At 49.7% G+C, this 14605-nt stretch overlaps 1 protein-coding gene across 2 annotated transcripts in view; it reads right to left on the bottom strand.

The window, feature by feature from the left end:
• Positions 1 to 991: 991 nt before the first annotated feature.
• The window catches only part of LOC135419353 (mediator of RNA polymerase II transcription subunit 12-like protein), a 26551-nt gene continuing 12937 nt past the window's right edge, over positions 992 to 14605 (bottom strand). Inside the window, exons 12-26 of one of the 2 annotated variants that reach the window (XM_064665642.1) lie at positions 13904 to 14015; positions 12653 to 12742; positions 12327 to 12436; positions 11721 to 11856; positions 11067 to 11228; positions 9730 to 10113; positions 8693 to 8843; positions 7145 to 7353; positions 6856 to 6948; positions 5860 to 5949; positions 4920 to 5131; positions 4177 to 4315; positions 3610 to 3669; positions 2051 to 2132; positions 1514 to 1682 (exon numbers count right to left, since the gene is read on the bottom strand). In XM_064665642.1, coding sequence (XP_064521712.1) covers positions 1612 to 1682; positions 2051 to 2132; positions 3610 to 3669; positions 4177 to 4315; positions 4920 to 5131; positions 5860 to 5949; positions 6856 to 6948; positions 7145 to 7353; positions 8693 to 8843; positions 9730 to 10113; positions 11067 to 11228; positions 11721 to 11856; positions 12327 to 12436; positions 12653 to 12742; positions 13904 to 14015 — 2101 coding nt within the window. In that variant the 3' untranslated portion in view covers positions 1514 to 1611. Of the gene's footprint in view, positions 1683 to 2050; positions 2133 to 3609; positions 3687 to 4176; positions 4316 to 4919; positions 5132 to 5859; positions 5950 to 6855; positions 6949 to 7144; positions 7354 to 8692; positions 8844 to 9729; positions 10114 to 11066; positions 11229 to 11720; positions 11857 to 12326; positions 12437 to 12652; positions 12743 to 13903; positions 14016 to 14605 lie in introns of both variants that reach the window. The other variant, XM_064665641.1, reaches the window with a different exon arrangement.

The raw sequence follows: 14605 nt of genomic DNA, 5'->3' as shown, positions 1-14605 counted from the left end.
TCCACAGCACTGATGGATTGGTGGCCACAGAGGGGTTGGATGACGTGAATCCCAACAGTTAACCTCTGTAATAGCTTAAGCTACTAAAAAGAGCAGTAAATATCCTTTAAAAAAATGGACAGAAGTAACTTCTACATGAATGAGACTCGACTGTTGTAAAAGCCAATCAAAACCTACAGATTTCCGTGTAGTGAGTTATTGTTATATTACATATATATGATGTATACAAGATATAGATATAGATATACCATGCAGCATTAGCTGGCTGTGCTGGCCCAGGCCCTCTGAAGCGTGTGAGGTGCAGCCTTCCCCCTCCCCACACAACACCTGGCTATGACACCATCCATAGCCTCCTTGTATGGTCAGTTAAGCAAACTGAGTTAGTGAAAAATAGGGAAAAAATATTCCCAGAGTATTTTAAATGCCCTTCAAGTTCCACTTTCAAAATGAATGCATTAAAAAACCCCAATCATATAGAATAGCTCCTAAATGACATAAAGTAATAATAAATTTATTCTGGTTTTTCACCTCCAGTATGGGCAAAATTATGATCTGTTTGCACAGGTTTGAATAACAGTGATTTGTTTGTGGTGATTTTGGTTGATAATTTGCCTGTGGATTTGTACTCACTGATGATGCAATGCCTCGTGCCAGCCATCGAGTCCCACCTGGGGTTGGGAATTCCTGCCGTGCCCCGCTGGTACTGACACAGGTGACAGAACAACTCCTCCAGGGAAAGGAGGATCATCCAGAGGCTGTTGGCTCCAGGGCAGCTGAACCTGCGGGAAGGACTCGGGGGCTCTGCCACACTCACACTGGGAGGGCTGGGATGGGACCAGACCCTGCTGGCATGGGGGAGACACGGGGGGTCACCTCCCACCAGGACTCAGAGACTCCCTACGGGAATGGAGCAAAGCCCCCCTGGAGCACTCAGTCCCCATCACCCCTGGGACCATCCCCTGAGAGCTTCGGATGACAGACCCCAGATGAGAACAGTAACTTCCAGAAGGTTTATTAACGTGACATTGTGGCTTTTAATATAAACTTTAAGAAGTTCTAATACAAGCAATAAACCCACTTCAGCACCTTCTTACCACAATAAGAGCAAGAGGAATTGGTACTTTAAACAAAGAACTTTATAAAGTGCATGTGAAAATCACAGTCAAATAAACACGATTTGAACTGATGCTTGTTCTACCAACAAAGAAAGAGGTGAACATTTTAATGAACAAATTAACTTCCATGCCAAAATCTGAAGTGCCTTTCAGTTCAGTAGTTTGGTCCAGTGCAGTTCTTTTTTTTTTTTTTTTTTTTTGCAAAAAAACCCACTGGTTTTCCCCACAAATAAATAAATAAATCCAGCATTCTTTGTCCTCTTTAAAAGTAACAGGACCTAAAAAGCACCAAATTCATAAAATCTGCAATAACATTCTTCAAATAGGCCCACAAGTCCATACATTGAAATCTAGTTAAATGCAAAAATAACCCCAAACCCACCTTGTTACATATTCACATCAACTGCAGCACAAAAAATAATGATGGAAATAAGAAGAGAGCTCAAGTCTGCTGTCTAACCACAAGCAGTACATTGAATTTCCAGAGTCCTGTTCCTCAGTGCAAAGGTCCCCTGGGCCCCCCCCAGCCACGGTCAGAAGTGGGGTAACCTTGCTGTGGCTGGTTACCTGCTGGAGGAAGCAAAGGGGGTGACTGTACCAAAATACGGAAAAACACCTGTATTTGCTGCAGTGGTGGCAAAAAACAGGCTGCACACCCCTCCTCCCCTGAGGCCAGAGGCACTCACTGCCCCAGGGACCTTTCCTGTGGAGGGCGAGGGGGCCCAGCCCCAGTCCTGTGCTGGGGGTGACAGGACCACCCCATGGGCTGCCCCAAACCCAGGGCTTTGGTGTCACGCCAGGACGGGCACAGGTACCCACTGCCAGTGGGTGAACGACCTCCGTGTACATCTGGCAGCAGGTAAATAGGCAGGAGATCTCCAGAAAGACAATTTCGTGTTCAAACACACATTTCCACAGTCTGTGCACACACTTACTGCAGAGCTGCTTCTGCAGCTGCCGGACCAGCGCCGCCGTCTGCTGCTGCTGCGGGGTCTGCTGCAGGCCCGGCCTCGGGAACTGCAACGGGAACACCAAGGTGAAGGCACCCACACACTGCCCCTGCCACGGCAGGAACCACAGCGTGCTGGGCTGTGCCACCCCGGCACAGGGGCAGGGCGTGGGGAGGGCAGCAAGGGCAGGTGGGTGTCCTGGCTGGGGTTTAACAGCACAGCAAGGACACGGGGAGCACCCTCAGAGCTCACAGAACATCTGTTCTCTGCCTGCCCTGAAACCTCGCACTGTTCAGCCTGGGGAAGAGAAGGCTTTGGGGAGCCCTCACTGGCCGTGGCCATGGCATTAGGCACAATGTGATGAGCACCCCAAACCCAGCCTCTATCACCCATCTCTGACTCACCCTCAGGTCTCTCAGCTCAACAGGTCTGCCTCCTAAATCCCAGTTTTTGTTTTTCTCATTAGGTCTTGTGCATATGCACACGCTTCTAATTTTAATTAAGTGATTCTTCTGCACAGGGATACATGATGCAGTTTGGAAACCTGAGGTGCTGAATAAAATTTGAGTAATCCCATACCTTAATAACTCTGTGGGCGCTGCAGAAACCGCCCGAGCTTTGCTCAGCAAAACCTTGTGCTTACTGAAGGCAGTTTCAGCATTTTACAAGACTTCAGCATCTTTTCCCTTTCTGAAACCAAATCCTTCACTTAAAATATGTTGTGTAATCTCCTGGCTACCGGGCCATAGTAAGTGCTAGGTTAGTCAAAGGTATTAGCCACCACACCGGGGTTTTTGGGAACACAAACCCAACCCACAGCACCTTCTGCTGTGCAGATGTTGGCAGAGGAGCCTGTGCTGAGCAGGTGCCCATTGCTGTGACACTCTCCCAGCAGTTTGTTCAAGATATAAAACCTATTAAGAAAAACTCAAAAATGGATGAAAATTATCTAAGATTAATGCTTTTAAACTTGGAGGCTGCAATTTCACCATTACTGTATTTTTTCTACTTTTCTAGTTATCCTCACCTACCTTAAATATGTTTGGAAAAACTGTGGAAATAAAGGGAGCAAGCATAATGAGATTGTAAATTCAGTGGATGTGTCCAGAAAAATTACTTGGTAGTGATGGTGATTGGGTCAAATCACTCCCTAAACTATCAAGGGCTCCAATCAAGCAGAAAGTTGTGTCTCAAAAGTAATTCAGTTTGTTCAGCTGTCTTCATGCAGCTCTGGTTTATGACTAACTATATAATTTAAAAGTATCTTCAAAAAATAAACCCCATTTTTCCCCTAGCCTGTTAGCAGTACATCCCAAAAATCCAAGGTGGGAACAGGCACCTGTGATGGGACATGGCAGGGGCCGGAGCTCAGCCGTGGTGGAGCTGCCAGGGCACAGGGGTGCTCCACAAACACGGCACAAGCACGAGGGGCAGTGCCAACCATCAGCCCTCACGTGGCCAAGGGAAGGCTTCCTCGTGCACAAGTGACAGAGCCCACCCTGTCCCTCCCCACCCCCCCCAAACACCCCGAACACTCTGCTCACCAGCGGCTGCTGTGCCTGCAGGGGCTGGAGTCCAAGAGCCAGCTGCTGCTGCTGCTGCACCTGAGAGAAGGTGGGCACTGAACAACGGGGACATGGCCCACACTGCCTCGGGGACTCGCCTCCAAATTAAAAAGTATCACCAAACCAGAACAGAGGAGATGGGCCAGACCTGCGAGAGGCCCTTTGGTTTAACACCAGTGACACTGTAAGGCCAGACAGGGAGTGCCCAACCACCACCTCTGCCCAGCACAGCCAGCCAGGCCATTCTCAAAGCTACCTTCTCCAGGGGTATTCCCTAATCCAGAAAATCCAAGTACAGAGTTTTACACGTATGTCCAGAGCTCCCTTCTGGAAGTCCCAAAAGTAAACAATGACTGCACTCAGGGAAAGGCAGGTGGGGTTTGTAGCACCAGGCTCTGGAGTTTCAGACTCGAAGACCTGTGCGAGCGAGTGTGTAACGCTCTCACTGACACAGTGATGCTCACAGCCCCTGCTCTGTCACAGCCCCTGCTCTGTCACAGCCCCTGCTCTGTCACAGCCCCAGCCTCAGCACGGCCCAGCCCTCACCTGGAAGAGCCGCTGCTGCCTCTGCCTGCCCGGCTCCAGCGGCTGCCCTGTGCCCAGCACAGGGTGTGGCCCCACGGCCGAGGCGCCGTCCAGTCCCCCTCCAACCAGGGAACCCGTTTGCAAAGGCTGATGGCTCAGTCTGGTGGGGAAAAAAATGACAGATTAAACTTCATTTACAGAGCACAACGGTCTGGGAGAACTCGACTGTAGCTGCGACATCAGACTTCCACAGATATCCAAGCTGTTACATTATACATTGCACAACAAACCCTGCCATACTATTGCCCAGTAACTGACAGAGGCAATAACACCTTCCCCTGAACAGGAACAGACCCAAGCATTCAGCTCTTGCTTGTCTAGGAACAGTGATGAGTTTCTACATCCCAAGCAGTTCCACATAAAGACTAAAATATTTTCCAGCCCAAAACATCTCAGTGTTCCATCACCATAATTGAAAATGAGCTATCACAAGTGGACTTTTTACTTTCTAAAATACTGGAAAACCCTGAAATTAATAGTCCTTTTCTAGAATACTGTATTGCTAATTAGATGTGGTGTTAACCTCATTTTGGTCAATGAGCACCCTGAGGAACCTGGTGTAGTGGAAGGCATCCCTGCACTGCAGGGATTGGAACTGCATGGTCTTTAAGGTCCCTTCCAACCCAACCCATTCTATGATTCTATTATTAACAGACTTTACTCTAACCCCGGCTCTCCCACCCTGTTCCCGGGTTCCCGCTCACCGCGGGGCTCCGGCGGGGCCGTAGGTGTGCGGCTGCTGCGGGAGGTACGCGGGGGGCCGGTCCTGCCGCAGCTCCATCAGCGCGGGGCAGCCGGGGGACAGCCCCACAGCGGGGGACAGCCCCACACCGGGGGACAGCCCCACAGCGGGCTGCTGCTGCTGCTGCTGCACCAGCCCTGCGCTGCCCAACAGGGTGTATCCGTGGGGAAGGCTCTGCAGAGAACGACACGAGTGACTGCCCCGGGCCGGGGGAACGGCCCCGCTGCAGGAGAGGCGGCCTCGCCGAGGAGCCAGAGCCCGGAGATCCAGAGGCAACTCAGCGAGAGCTGCAGTGCTGTCCCCACACACCGACCCACCTGTCCCCCACGCTGGTGGGACCCCCTCTGTCTGCGGGTTCAGGCAGCTCACACGTGGCCACACGTGGTCACTGTCACACATGGCCACACGTGGTCACTCACTGTCACACGTGGCCACACGTGGTCACTGTCACACACGGCCACACGTGGTCACTCACTGTCACACACAGCCATATGTGCAGGTTGGAACCCCCCCATGCTGCCTTCCCAAGAGGTGCTGAGCAGGAACAGACTCTGCTCCAAAACTCCATCTCTGTTTTCCTCATATCCCCCCAAAATCCCGAGTACCAGAATAACCATGACATAATAGAGTTACTGCTATCATCTCACCAAAAACTGGCCAGATTTCCAGCTTAACACTGAAATATGCTTATTCCCAGCAACAACATCAGGAAAAACCGGGAAGTGGTCACACCAAAAACGTTCATGAGCTACCAGACGTGGAGGCCATGAGCATCCCAGGAGGAGGCCTCGCTGGTGCCCCCAGCCACAGGCAGAGGCACACCCCAGGCACAGGGAGCAGGCTGGGGAAGGGTGCCCTGTTTATCAGCATTCCCATGCAGGGGCTCCCAGATAAGGCAGTACCTGTGCCTGCTGCAGCCCCAGGTACTGTGGGAGCTGGGACAGGGGTCGAGCCTGCGGAGCGAAAACTGCAGCTTGGTCCATCGGCTGCCCCTGCAAGACACAGCCACCAGATACAACCCCCTGAACAGGTCTGGCTCTGGACACAAACCCCACCAAGTTGTGCCCTAAAGAATCCTGGAGTGACGACCATTTTCCTTCAGGACAGCACTGCTGCTCAGTGCAAGAACTCTAAATGTGGAGCGGCCCCCTCACCCTGCACAGACACCACTCATTCTACACAGAATACTCAGCAATTTTTAACAAGTCATATTGTCGAAGACCTCACACCACAGCTATTCGTTTCCAAGAGTACAGGTCTGAAGAGCAGAGTCCCTCTAGATGGATTCTACAGAACTGTCCCCACCACTGCCAGGGATTTCAAGCTGGCAGTAATTTTTCCAATAAAACTATTGTCACTCAGCTGCAATTTAAGCACTTCAGAGGCCTTTGCATGGATCACAGCAGGAAATCAGAGAGAGATGAGAAGGATAATGAGAAGCTGTAACAAAATAGAGACAGCTTGCAGAATGACAAGGATATTGCTGAAATTATGAACTATTTTGAGCAAAGAGGGCACGGCACAGAGTTTGGAGGCAAGACAGCAAAAGGGCAAGGTACTATATACTGCAGTGGGGTAAGAAAGGATACAGAAAGGCTTGGGAGTAAAGACAAAGCTATTGGATTTACCACCAGCTACTGCACACACAGTGCTGGTTCTTTGGGATCCAAACCCCAACTGCCTGTGCTTACACCATCAGTCTCAAATCAGCCTGTCTGTAACCACAGTGAGAACCAGCTCAGGCTCCCAGGGGCACTGCACAAGAGCTGTGTGTGGTCTGGCACCCAGCCCCTGTACCCTGCAGCAATACAAATATTCCTGGGCAACACAGGCACCTGTGTGCACACAGGGACAGGCACAGCTCTGCTGGGCTCCCTGGGCACTCCCTGTGCACTCACTGGCAGCTTGGTGGCACCTGGTGCCTGTGATCCTCTGAGAGCCTCGGTGACACAACAGGGAACAAGGGCAGCATCAAGGGGCAGGAGCAAACCCTGAGTTTATGGAACACAGGAAAAATAAAGGGACTAAGACATCAAATGACATTTAAAGGCAGTTGGCCCTGCTAGACTAATATTTGGGGAACTGCTGTAACCATGAGCTGGCTCCCCCCTGTAAGCCAGGCAGGGCACACAGCCCAACAGGGGCAAACCCAGTGTGCTGCTCCTCAGACCGAGGGCTTGGACAAACCTGCTGCAGAGCCCGGGCCTGCACCTGCTGCCGCAGGAGCTGCTGCTGCTGCTCTTCCTGCAGGAGCTTCCTCTGGAGCAGCTGCTGCTGGGGTGGGATCCCAGGGACCGAGGGCGGCTGCATCCCGGAGCCCGAGCGCCGCTGCAGCATGTTGGGCAGAGCTTGCTTCGTGTTCACAAAGGAGCCCGTTGAGTCCACCCCAGAACCACCTGAAAACCACCCAAAACACAAATGTATCCTCTGCCTTCCCTAAGAGCATCGCTGGTGCAGAGCACTGCTAATCCAGCAGCTCTACACAACCAGGATAAACACATCTCTGCAAAGGCAAAGTCTGGACTAAACCACATTTCTGGCCTGAAAATTTAATGGGAAAAGTAATTGAAGACTGCCACTTGCAAATGAGAATGAAAAGTACAAAGCCTATGGGCTGCTGTGTGTTCTATGCCACACAAAACATCTCACTATTACCACTGAACAAAAGTTGCATGTCAGATCCAAAGCATGATATGAACAGCTTAATATGTCAAGCTAATTTTATAATGAGATGGTAGCAATTTATGCACTCTCTGCTATTTGATAAAAATCACGTATCTTTCCATCAGACTTACAAAGGTGATCTTACACATTTGTTCTCAAAAGCAGCATTTCCTTAAACTTTTTAGCCACTTTCTGGTATATTCTGAAGACTTTTAAACAGTTAAAATACAGAGTAGTTGTATTTAGAGCTTCAGAAAAAAAATATTTAACATTTATAACTGGAAAAAAAATTGTTAACTTCTCCTGCATAATTTTGGAGAAGCCTTGATAGTGTTTCTCAAATCATAACAAACTGCTGCCCTCTGGAGCCAGTAAATCCTCATAAAACTGTAACTCATTAACTGGAAGAAACAAGACAATCCTATGCAAAATTAAGCACATATCAGAAATGCTGGAAAAAATGTGAGCCCATATCTAGCAGATGGTAAATTAGCCACCAGGGCTCTCGGTATTAATCAAAAAAGAAAATAACCCACAGGACTTTTGTTCTTTCAATCGTCCCTCTCTTGTGTCACCCCACCAGCTCTCTTACACTGCCCCCACGGGAACTCCTTGTGGCTCATGTGCCCAGGAAGTTCAACACCTTCACAGAGACAGAGCTACAACTGAGGGCAGCAAAGCCCTTCGAGAACCCTCAGCTGCTGAAGGAATCACCCAAACGGGACCGGCGGCACAGCCCGTGCCAGAGAGAGGGAGAACCAGAGAGAGGGAGAGCCAGAGAGAGGGAGAGCCAGAGAGAGGGAGAGCCAGAGAGAGGGAGAGCCAGAGAGAGGGAGAGCCAGAGAGAGGGAGAACCAGAGAGAGGGAGAACTAGAGAGAGGGAGAACTAGAGAGAGGGAGAGCCAGAGAGAGGGAGAACCAGAGAGAGGGAGAGCCAGAGAGAGGGAGAGCCAGAGAGAGGGAGAACCAGAGAGAGGGAGAGCCAGAGAGAGGGAGAACCAGAGAGAGGGAGAACCAGAAGGTGCCCCAAGGGGTTTGTCCCAGGCCACCTGCCCTCGGAGCCGCCCGTACCTGGAGCCAGGGGCTGGCCCTGCAGGAAGGAGCCGGGCTGCAGGGGGGGCCCCCCCAGGCTGTACCCCCCCAGGGCCGGGGGGGCTGCGTGAGCCATCGGCGGCGGGGAGCGGGAGGGAGGCACTCTGTACAGGCTGGGCTGGGGACAGTCCTTAAAACACACGCAAAGGGCAATGTTACTGACACTCACCCCTTACTAACTCATAAATAATGCTGATTTTCCTACTGAATTATTGAAGGACAGAGACAGTTCCTTTGTCATCGGCAGTGATGTAAAAACAAGATGAAGTCTGGTGATTCCCACGGACAGCTCCAGGCACACCCCAGCCAGGGGTGCTGATTAGCAGGTACCTTCTGCAGGCTATGGTCAGGTGGAGCACAAGGACAGCTCACTGTACCAGGATATAAGTAACAGCAAGAACTTCACTGCAACATCAAAAAGGCCAGAAAATTATCTTGAAATTACAGCTTCTCAAACCACACTTGGACAAACCAGCTGGATGCTGAGGGAATACCAGCACATCCCTGGACAAACCAGCTGGATGCTGAGGGAATACCAGCACATCCACACCAGGGATGGCCACACTGGCAGCAGTGTGGAGAGGCTGCAACCACACAGAACTCTGCTGCTGGAAACATACATCATCATCATCATTATTATTATTATTATTGTTATTATTATTATTATCATTCAGGTGGTGCCAGACATGTTTTCAAACCCTTGTTCTAAGTGACTCTTCAGCTTAGGAACTCACTACTCAAACCCCAATACAATAAAAAGGAAAGTATCTCAGGAACCAGACCAAACTGCACAGTAGAACAGTTCATCTGTGTGAAAGAGCCTTTTCCAAATTGGTTTCCATTTGAACAGGACCTGGGTTTAAACCAACAAGTTTGATCTCCTCCTGGCCATCTCCATTCCCTCCCTTCACTGGGACTGACTCCTCGGGGTGCAGAACCATTTCCACAGGCAGAACCACACCACACCAGCTGCTCTGGGGAGGTGTTTCAGGTTCTGTGTGGCACCAACCACTCACCTCAGCCCTGGAGCTCGACTTTGACTTCCGCTTCCTGCCCTTTGCCTTCTTCTCCCTGCCCTTTGCCTTCTTCTCGTCATCCGTGCCGTGTTTTCCCTGGTCCAAGAGCTCTCCCAGCTTTCTTTCTGGTTCCTGAGACACAGGTGTGGTGGGCTCTTCCTCCTCCTCCTCTGGAGGAAGGGGCAAGGGCTCGAGGTAGTAGCTGCGTGGTTTGGGTTTGGGGTGTGTGTGGTACAGCAGCAGGTGCTGCTGCTCCTCGTATTTGATCACCTTCCTGTCCACATGAACAGTCCCAAACCATGCCCAGGAGAGAGGGGCAGGGTTTTTGTGACCTTCAAATAAATCCCAAGGGGACACCTTTTGTTTGGATGACACCTGAAGCCCCTGTTTCAGAAGCAAAGGGAAATCAAGATTTGAGAAAATTGAACAATAGACTTGCTTTTGTACATGATTGATTGAGTCAGAAAGATCCAGTAAGGATGTTTTCCCTCCACAAAATGCACCAAATGCACACGAGTGGGATTTTAACCTCTGTCCAAGGCTGCCATTAGAGGAAAGCAATTATATTTTTATAGGAGCATTTGCTTATAGCCATGCTAAAAATCTCAAGTTCTATCTATGATATTTTGGAGGAAAAGTCAAATATCTATCAAAAATCTGCTGATCAGAGAATACTCTTGCTAAAAGTTTACATATTCAAATAAGGGCAGGAAGCCTAAGCACTATGTCACCAAAACCTGCCTGCCAAGTCTGTAGAATGAAGAGCTCTATCCTAAGCTCTATCCTTCTCTTTTACATAAATTCACTTTAAAAAAATTATCCATGGACATGTCACCCACAGCTTCTCTGGTCAACCTGTGCCAATGCCTCATCACTCACACAGGGAAGAATTCCTTCCCAATATCCTGCCTATCTCCCTGTCAGTGGGAAACCATTCCCCCTTGTCCTGGCAACTCCAGGCCCCTGTCCAAAGTCCCTCTCCCACCCTCTTGGAGCCCCTTTAGGCACTGGAAGGGGCTGTAAGGTCTTCCTGGAGCCTTCTCTTCTCCAGGCTGAAATATCTGGAACAGAATTGCGTCTGATACCAAACACCCTGTCACCTGCAACTCTTTTCAAAGGGGTTATTTGACAAGCCCAGTGTTCCTCAGTGCTGGCAGCACTGCCCATGGAAAGCCCACCTGTGCAAGGGCCCACACTGCTGGGGGACTGGGAGGGTGTCTCCCAGCCTTCCCCACCCTGCCCAGAACACCTGCACCGCACAGGCTGTGCCTGCTCCGCGGAATTCCTGCGCTCCCGAACCCGGGGAAAGGGAGGCCGAGACCAACGTTTGCTCTTGCCTGTTTCTTGTCAATGGAGTCAAAGCCCGCGACCTTGTTGCCCTTGGTGTCGATGAGGGACCCCGTGGGCTCACAGGCCACGATGTCACACGTCAGCCGGGGCAGCGGCAGCAGCTGCCGGACCCTGTCGATGCTCTCGGACCTCCTGTCCCCCAGCTCCTTCTGGGGAACAAACACACCCGTCAGCCACACACAGGGCACAGCAGAGAACATGGCTCTGCTTTCACTATTGCAAATGTCCAGTTTCTGCATGAATCATTTCCTTGTGCTTTTATTAAATTTAAGCAAGTGGCTTTGCAAGGGGTTTTTTTTGGGTTTTCTCTTTGTTTAAAGAATGTAAGTTTTCATCTCTTGTTTAAACACAGTGTAGAAAATACATAAAACAAAATTAGTATCTCAAACATAAATAAAAGCAACTGAGTGTCTTGCAGAGTCCCCAATTTTAATTGAATATGAAGAAAATCCTAGAAGTATCTTCCCACCTCCACACTCCTGTACTTGTATTTTCTTTTTTTTCTCCTTTTTATGACTAGGCATGTTTTAGTCTCTCCTGTATTTCCAAGAGGCCTTTCCAGACACTAGAAATGACATGATTAAAAGATGAGGGCAGAAAGCAATTCAAAGGAAATGTTGAAAATGAGACATGACCCTTACTTTTAATTTCTTCACTAAATTCATGTAAGCCCTTTTGTTCTCCTCAGGCCCTCCTTGGGAGGCACTGGACAGGTCCGAGGCGAGTGTCCCATTGATGAGGACCCCCAGCATGTCCAGCACAGTCATGAACAATTCCCTGGGAGCAAAAGCAAGCGTTACCCTGAGGAACCACAGCTGCCAGGAGATCCAGGCACAGATATTCATGGCAGAGGCCCCAGAGGAAGCTCTTGGCCAGGCTGGGTTTCTCAGGGCTTTCTGTACACACACACCCCCTTGAGCTCACATTCCTGAGCCCCACTGTACACATGAGGTGGACACAAATCTCATCCTAAACCCCAGCTCAGAGCCACAGACAGCACAGACTGCCAACAGAGGCATCAGGAATTACAGACTCAGGGGAGCACTCAGGCATGGGATAGGTAAGGAAGGGTGTGAATGGCACCTCCAAGGCTTTCCCAAATGGAGGTACCCCTACCCCAGGCCAGCAAAGAGCCCTAAATCCCACTCAAGCAGTAACACGATAAAAAACTGTAACAATAACCCCCATGCAACCTAAACTTAAAGGCCTAAGGACACAAATTAGCTGTTTGAACAGTGCAGACATACTTGTTGGTGTGCAGATCCACAGTCCCTGAGGTGACGATCTGGAGGAGCAGAAGGGCCCAGTCTGTGGTCCACTGGGTGCTCCTCTGCACTGTGTCAAACATGCCACCCACCTGCAAAACAACAGAGCAGGCAGCAAGGCTCTGCATGGCTCAGAGCAGCTCCCCCGGCTCCCTTGGCTTCCTCTGGTGCACGGATCCCTCAGGAATAAACAGCTGCCTCATCCCCCCGGATGCTGGATACTCTGGAGCTCCTTGCTCCTTACCACCTCCTCCAGAGTAGCTGCTGCATCTTTTCATAACACCAGGATAACCAGGAGTTTTTGTTACCAGGTTGAGGCGCAGCTGCAGGGCTTCGTGCATCGTCTGCCTGGCTTTGACATCGTCCTGGTACCGCTCCTCCCTCCAGTTACTGAGGATCTAAGAAAAAGGATTGGATTAAGGTTGCTTTCCTCCTGTAATGTTCTCCCTTTAAGTATTTGTGACCATTATCCATCAGGAATCATAAAAGACCTTTTTATCCTCTTGCCTGTTTAAGGCTTTGAGCAGATTTAACAAAGTGGTGGGAGGAAAAAGTTAATTTGTAAAGAGCTGATGATCTGCTGTCAGTGGTGTGACTGCATCTTCCTGTTGCAGCAAAACAAAAAAAATCAGCTTTGATATGCATTTTTTAACAATATTGTTTGAAACAGCCTATTTCACCACAGGTAAGTCAAGAGATCTCTTGCACTGGATGCAGCTTCTCAGTGGGATCTCTGGATGAGAAACAACCAGAAGCTCAAGGAACCTGGACCAGCTACATTTCAGAGAACCCTCACAGTGAAAGGAAAGCCCAAGCAGCAGAAACTGAGGGGGAAAAACCATCAAAGGAATGAATTTCCCCAGGATGTGGACCTGTGTTGTAGCCTGACCTGAGCCAAGGGGCAATATGGGAAAAAAAGTCATACAGGTACCAATTCTCACTGTCCCAGCAGGTCACAGAAACTGAAGTCAGAGAAAGGAGACGTGACCCACTGCTCTGGGCACTGGACATGTTCAGTCCAAAGGCAGCCTGAAGTTGCTGCTGGAGGTTGGAGTGTGAGCTGGGTGGAAGCAGGAACTCTGGGGCAGGATGAGCAGAGGCTGTGAGTAAGCACAAGAAACCCAAAGCAGAGCTGCAGGCAGTGGCCAGGCTGGGACCAGGAACAGTGCTTTTTAAAATATGAAAGCTCAGTCTGCGTCAGCTGGAGAAGGTGACGGGTTTTCCCAAAAAGGACACCTTCAAACTTATAAAAACTCTTTAGGATCAAGATAGGGACTGGGAAGATTGTTCCTCTCAGGACTAACTCCTTTACTGTTTTTCCTGGAAAGAACTGAAATCAGACTCCAGTTCATTGTATTTCTCTGTAATAAATTTAGAAAAAAAAGATGTATTCACATTCAAAAAAGCAACAAACACCTCCCCACTCTCCCCTCCTTGGACTGCTCCTTTTGGCACACCACTGCACTGTAATTTTCCCAGTTTTACACCATCATATACACATAAAACTGCTGACACACACACCCCTAACAAAGGTGCTCATGGTTCTGTGCTTGTTTTACCTGAGTAACTTGATTCTGCAGGGATGTGAGAAGCCCTTCCCGTTGCTCATCCTGTCCCTTAAGGCAAGTGAGTACCAGTGACAGGAAAGGCTGCTGGCTCAGCAGGGACATGCTTTAGGAGAAGCAAACACAGCACTGCATTAGTGAAGTTATTTTGATACTTCCCATCTTGCTCCCTTCCTGTTTTGTCTACGCTTTCTTCCCTGAAGTGGCACTGCTGCATCTATGTCTGCTTCTATTTTAGTCAATAAAGTCTTGCCAGAGGAACTAAAGACCGTGCCCCAGGAAGGCAGAGCCCCAGCCAGCCCAGATACACATGTTGTTACTGAGACCCCCGGCTCAGGGGGCCCTGAGTGACCAAGAACTGCCCACACACCTGAAGGCCTGACTCAGGAACAGGGCAGGTTATTTAGGACTACTTTGATTAACCAGGGACAACATTTTAACAGAGATAAGGCAGCGAAAGTTTCTAATCCATGCTACTGGTCTGAAGTGAACCCCGAGGAAGTTTCCCCCAGGAGCTCTGATTAGAACAAGAGCTGCCTGAATTGGTCTAAAATTCCAACGTGGGCTTAATTCAGTGGAACTTCTAGCATAACCCCAAGGAAGTGCAAAAACACTACAGGCACCATGGAAGAATGTTTTACTGAAGGAAAATCAATAACCATTTAGTCCAAATTCTCACATGTTTTGGCAAGTTAG

Source organism: Pseudopipra pipra, chromosome 10, assembly GCF_036250125.1.
Source record: "Pseudopipra pipra isolate bDixPip1 chromosome 10, bDixPip1.hap1, whole genome shotgun sequence".
NCBI classification, from domain to species: Eukaryota; Metazoa; Chordata; class Aves; order Passeriformes; family Pipridae; genus Pseudopipra; species Pseudopipra pipra.
This window is presented reverse-complemented; position numbering and strand designations above follow the sequence as displayed.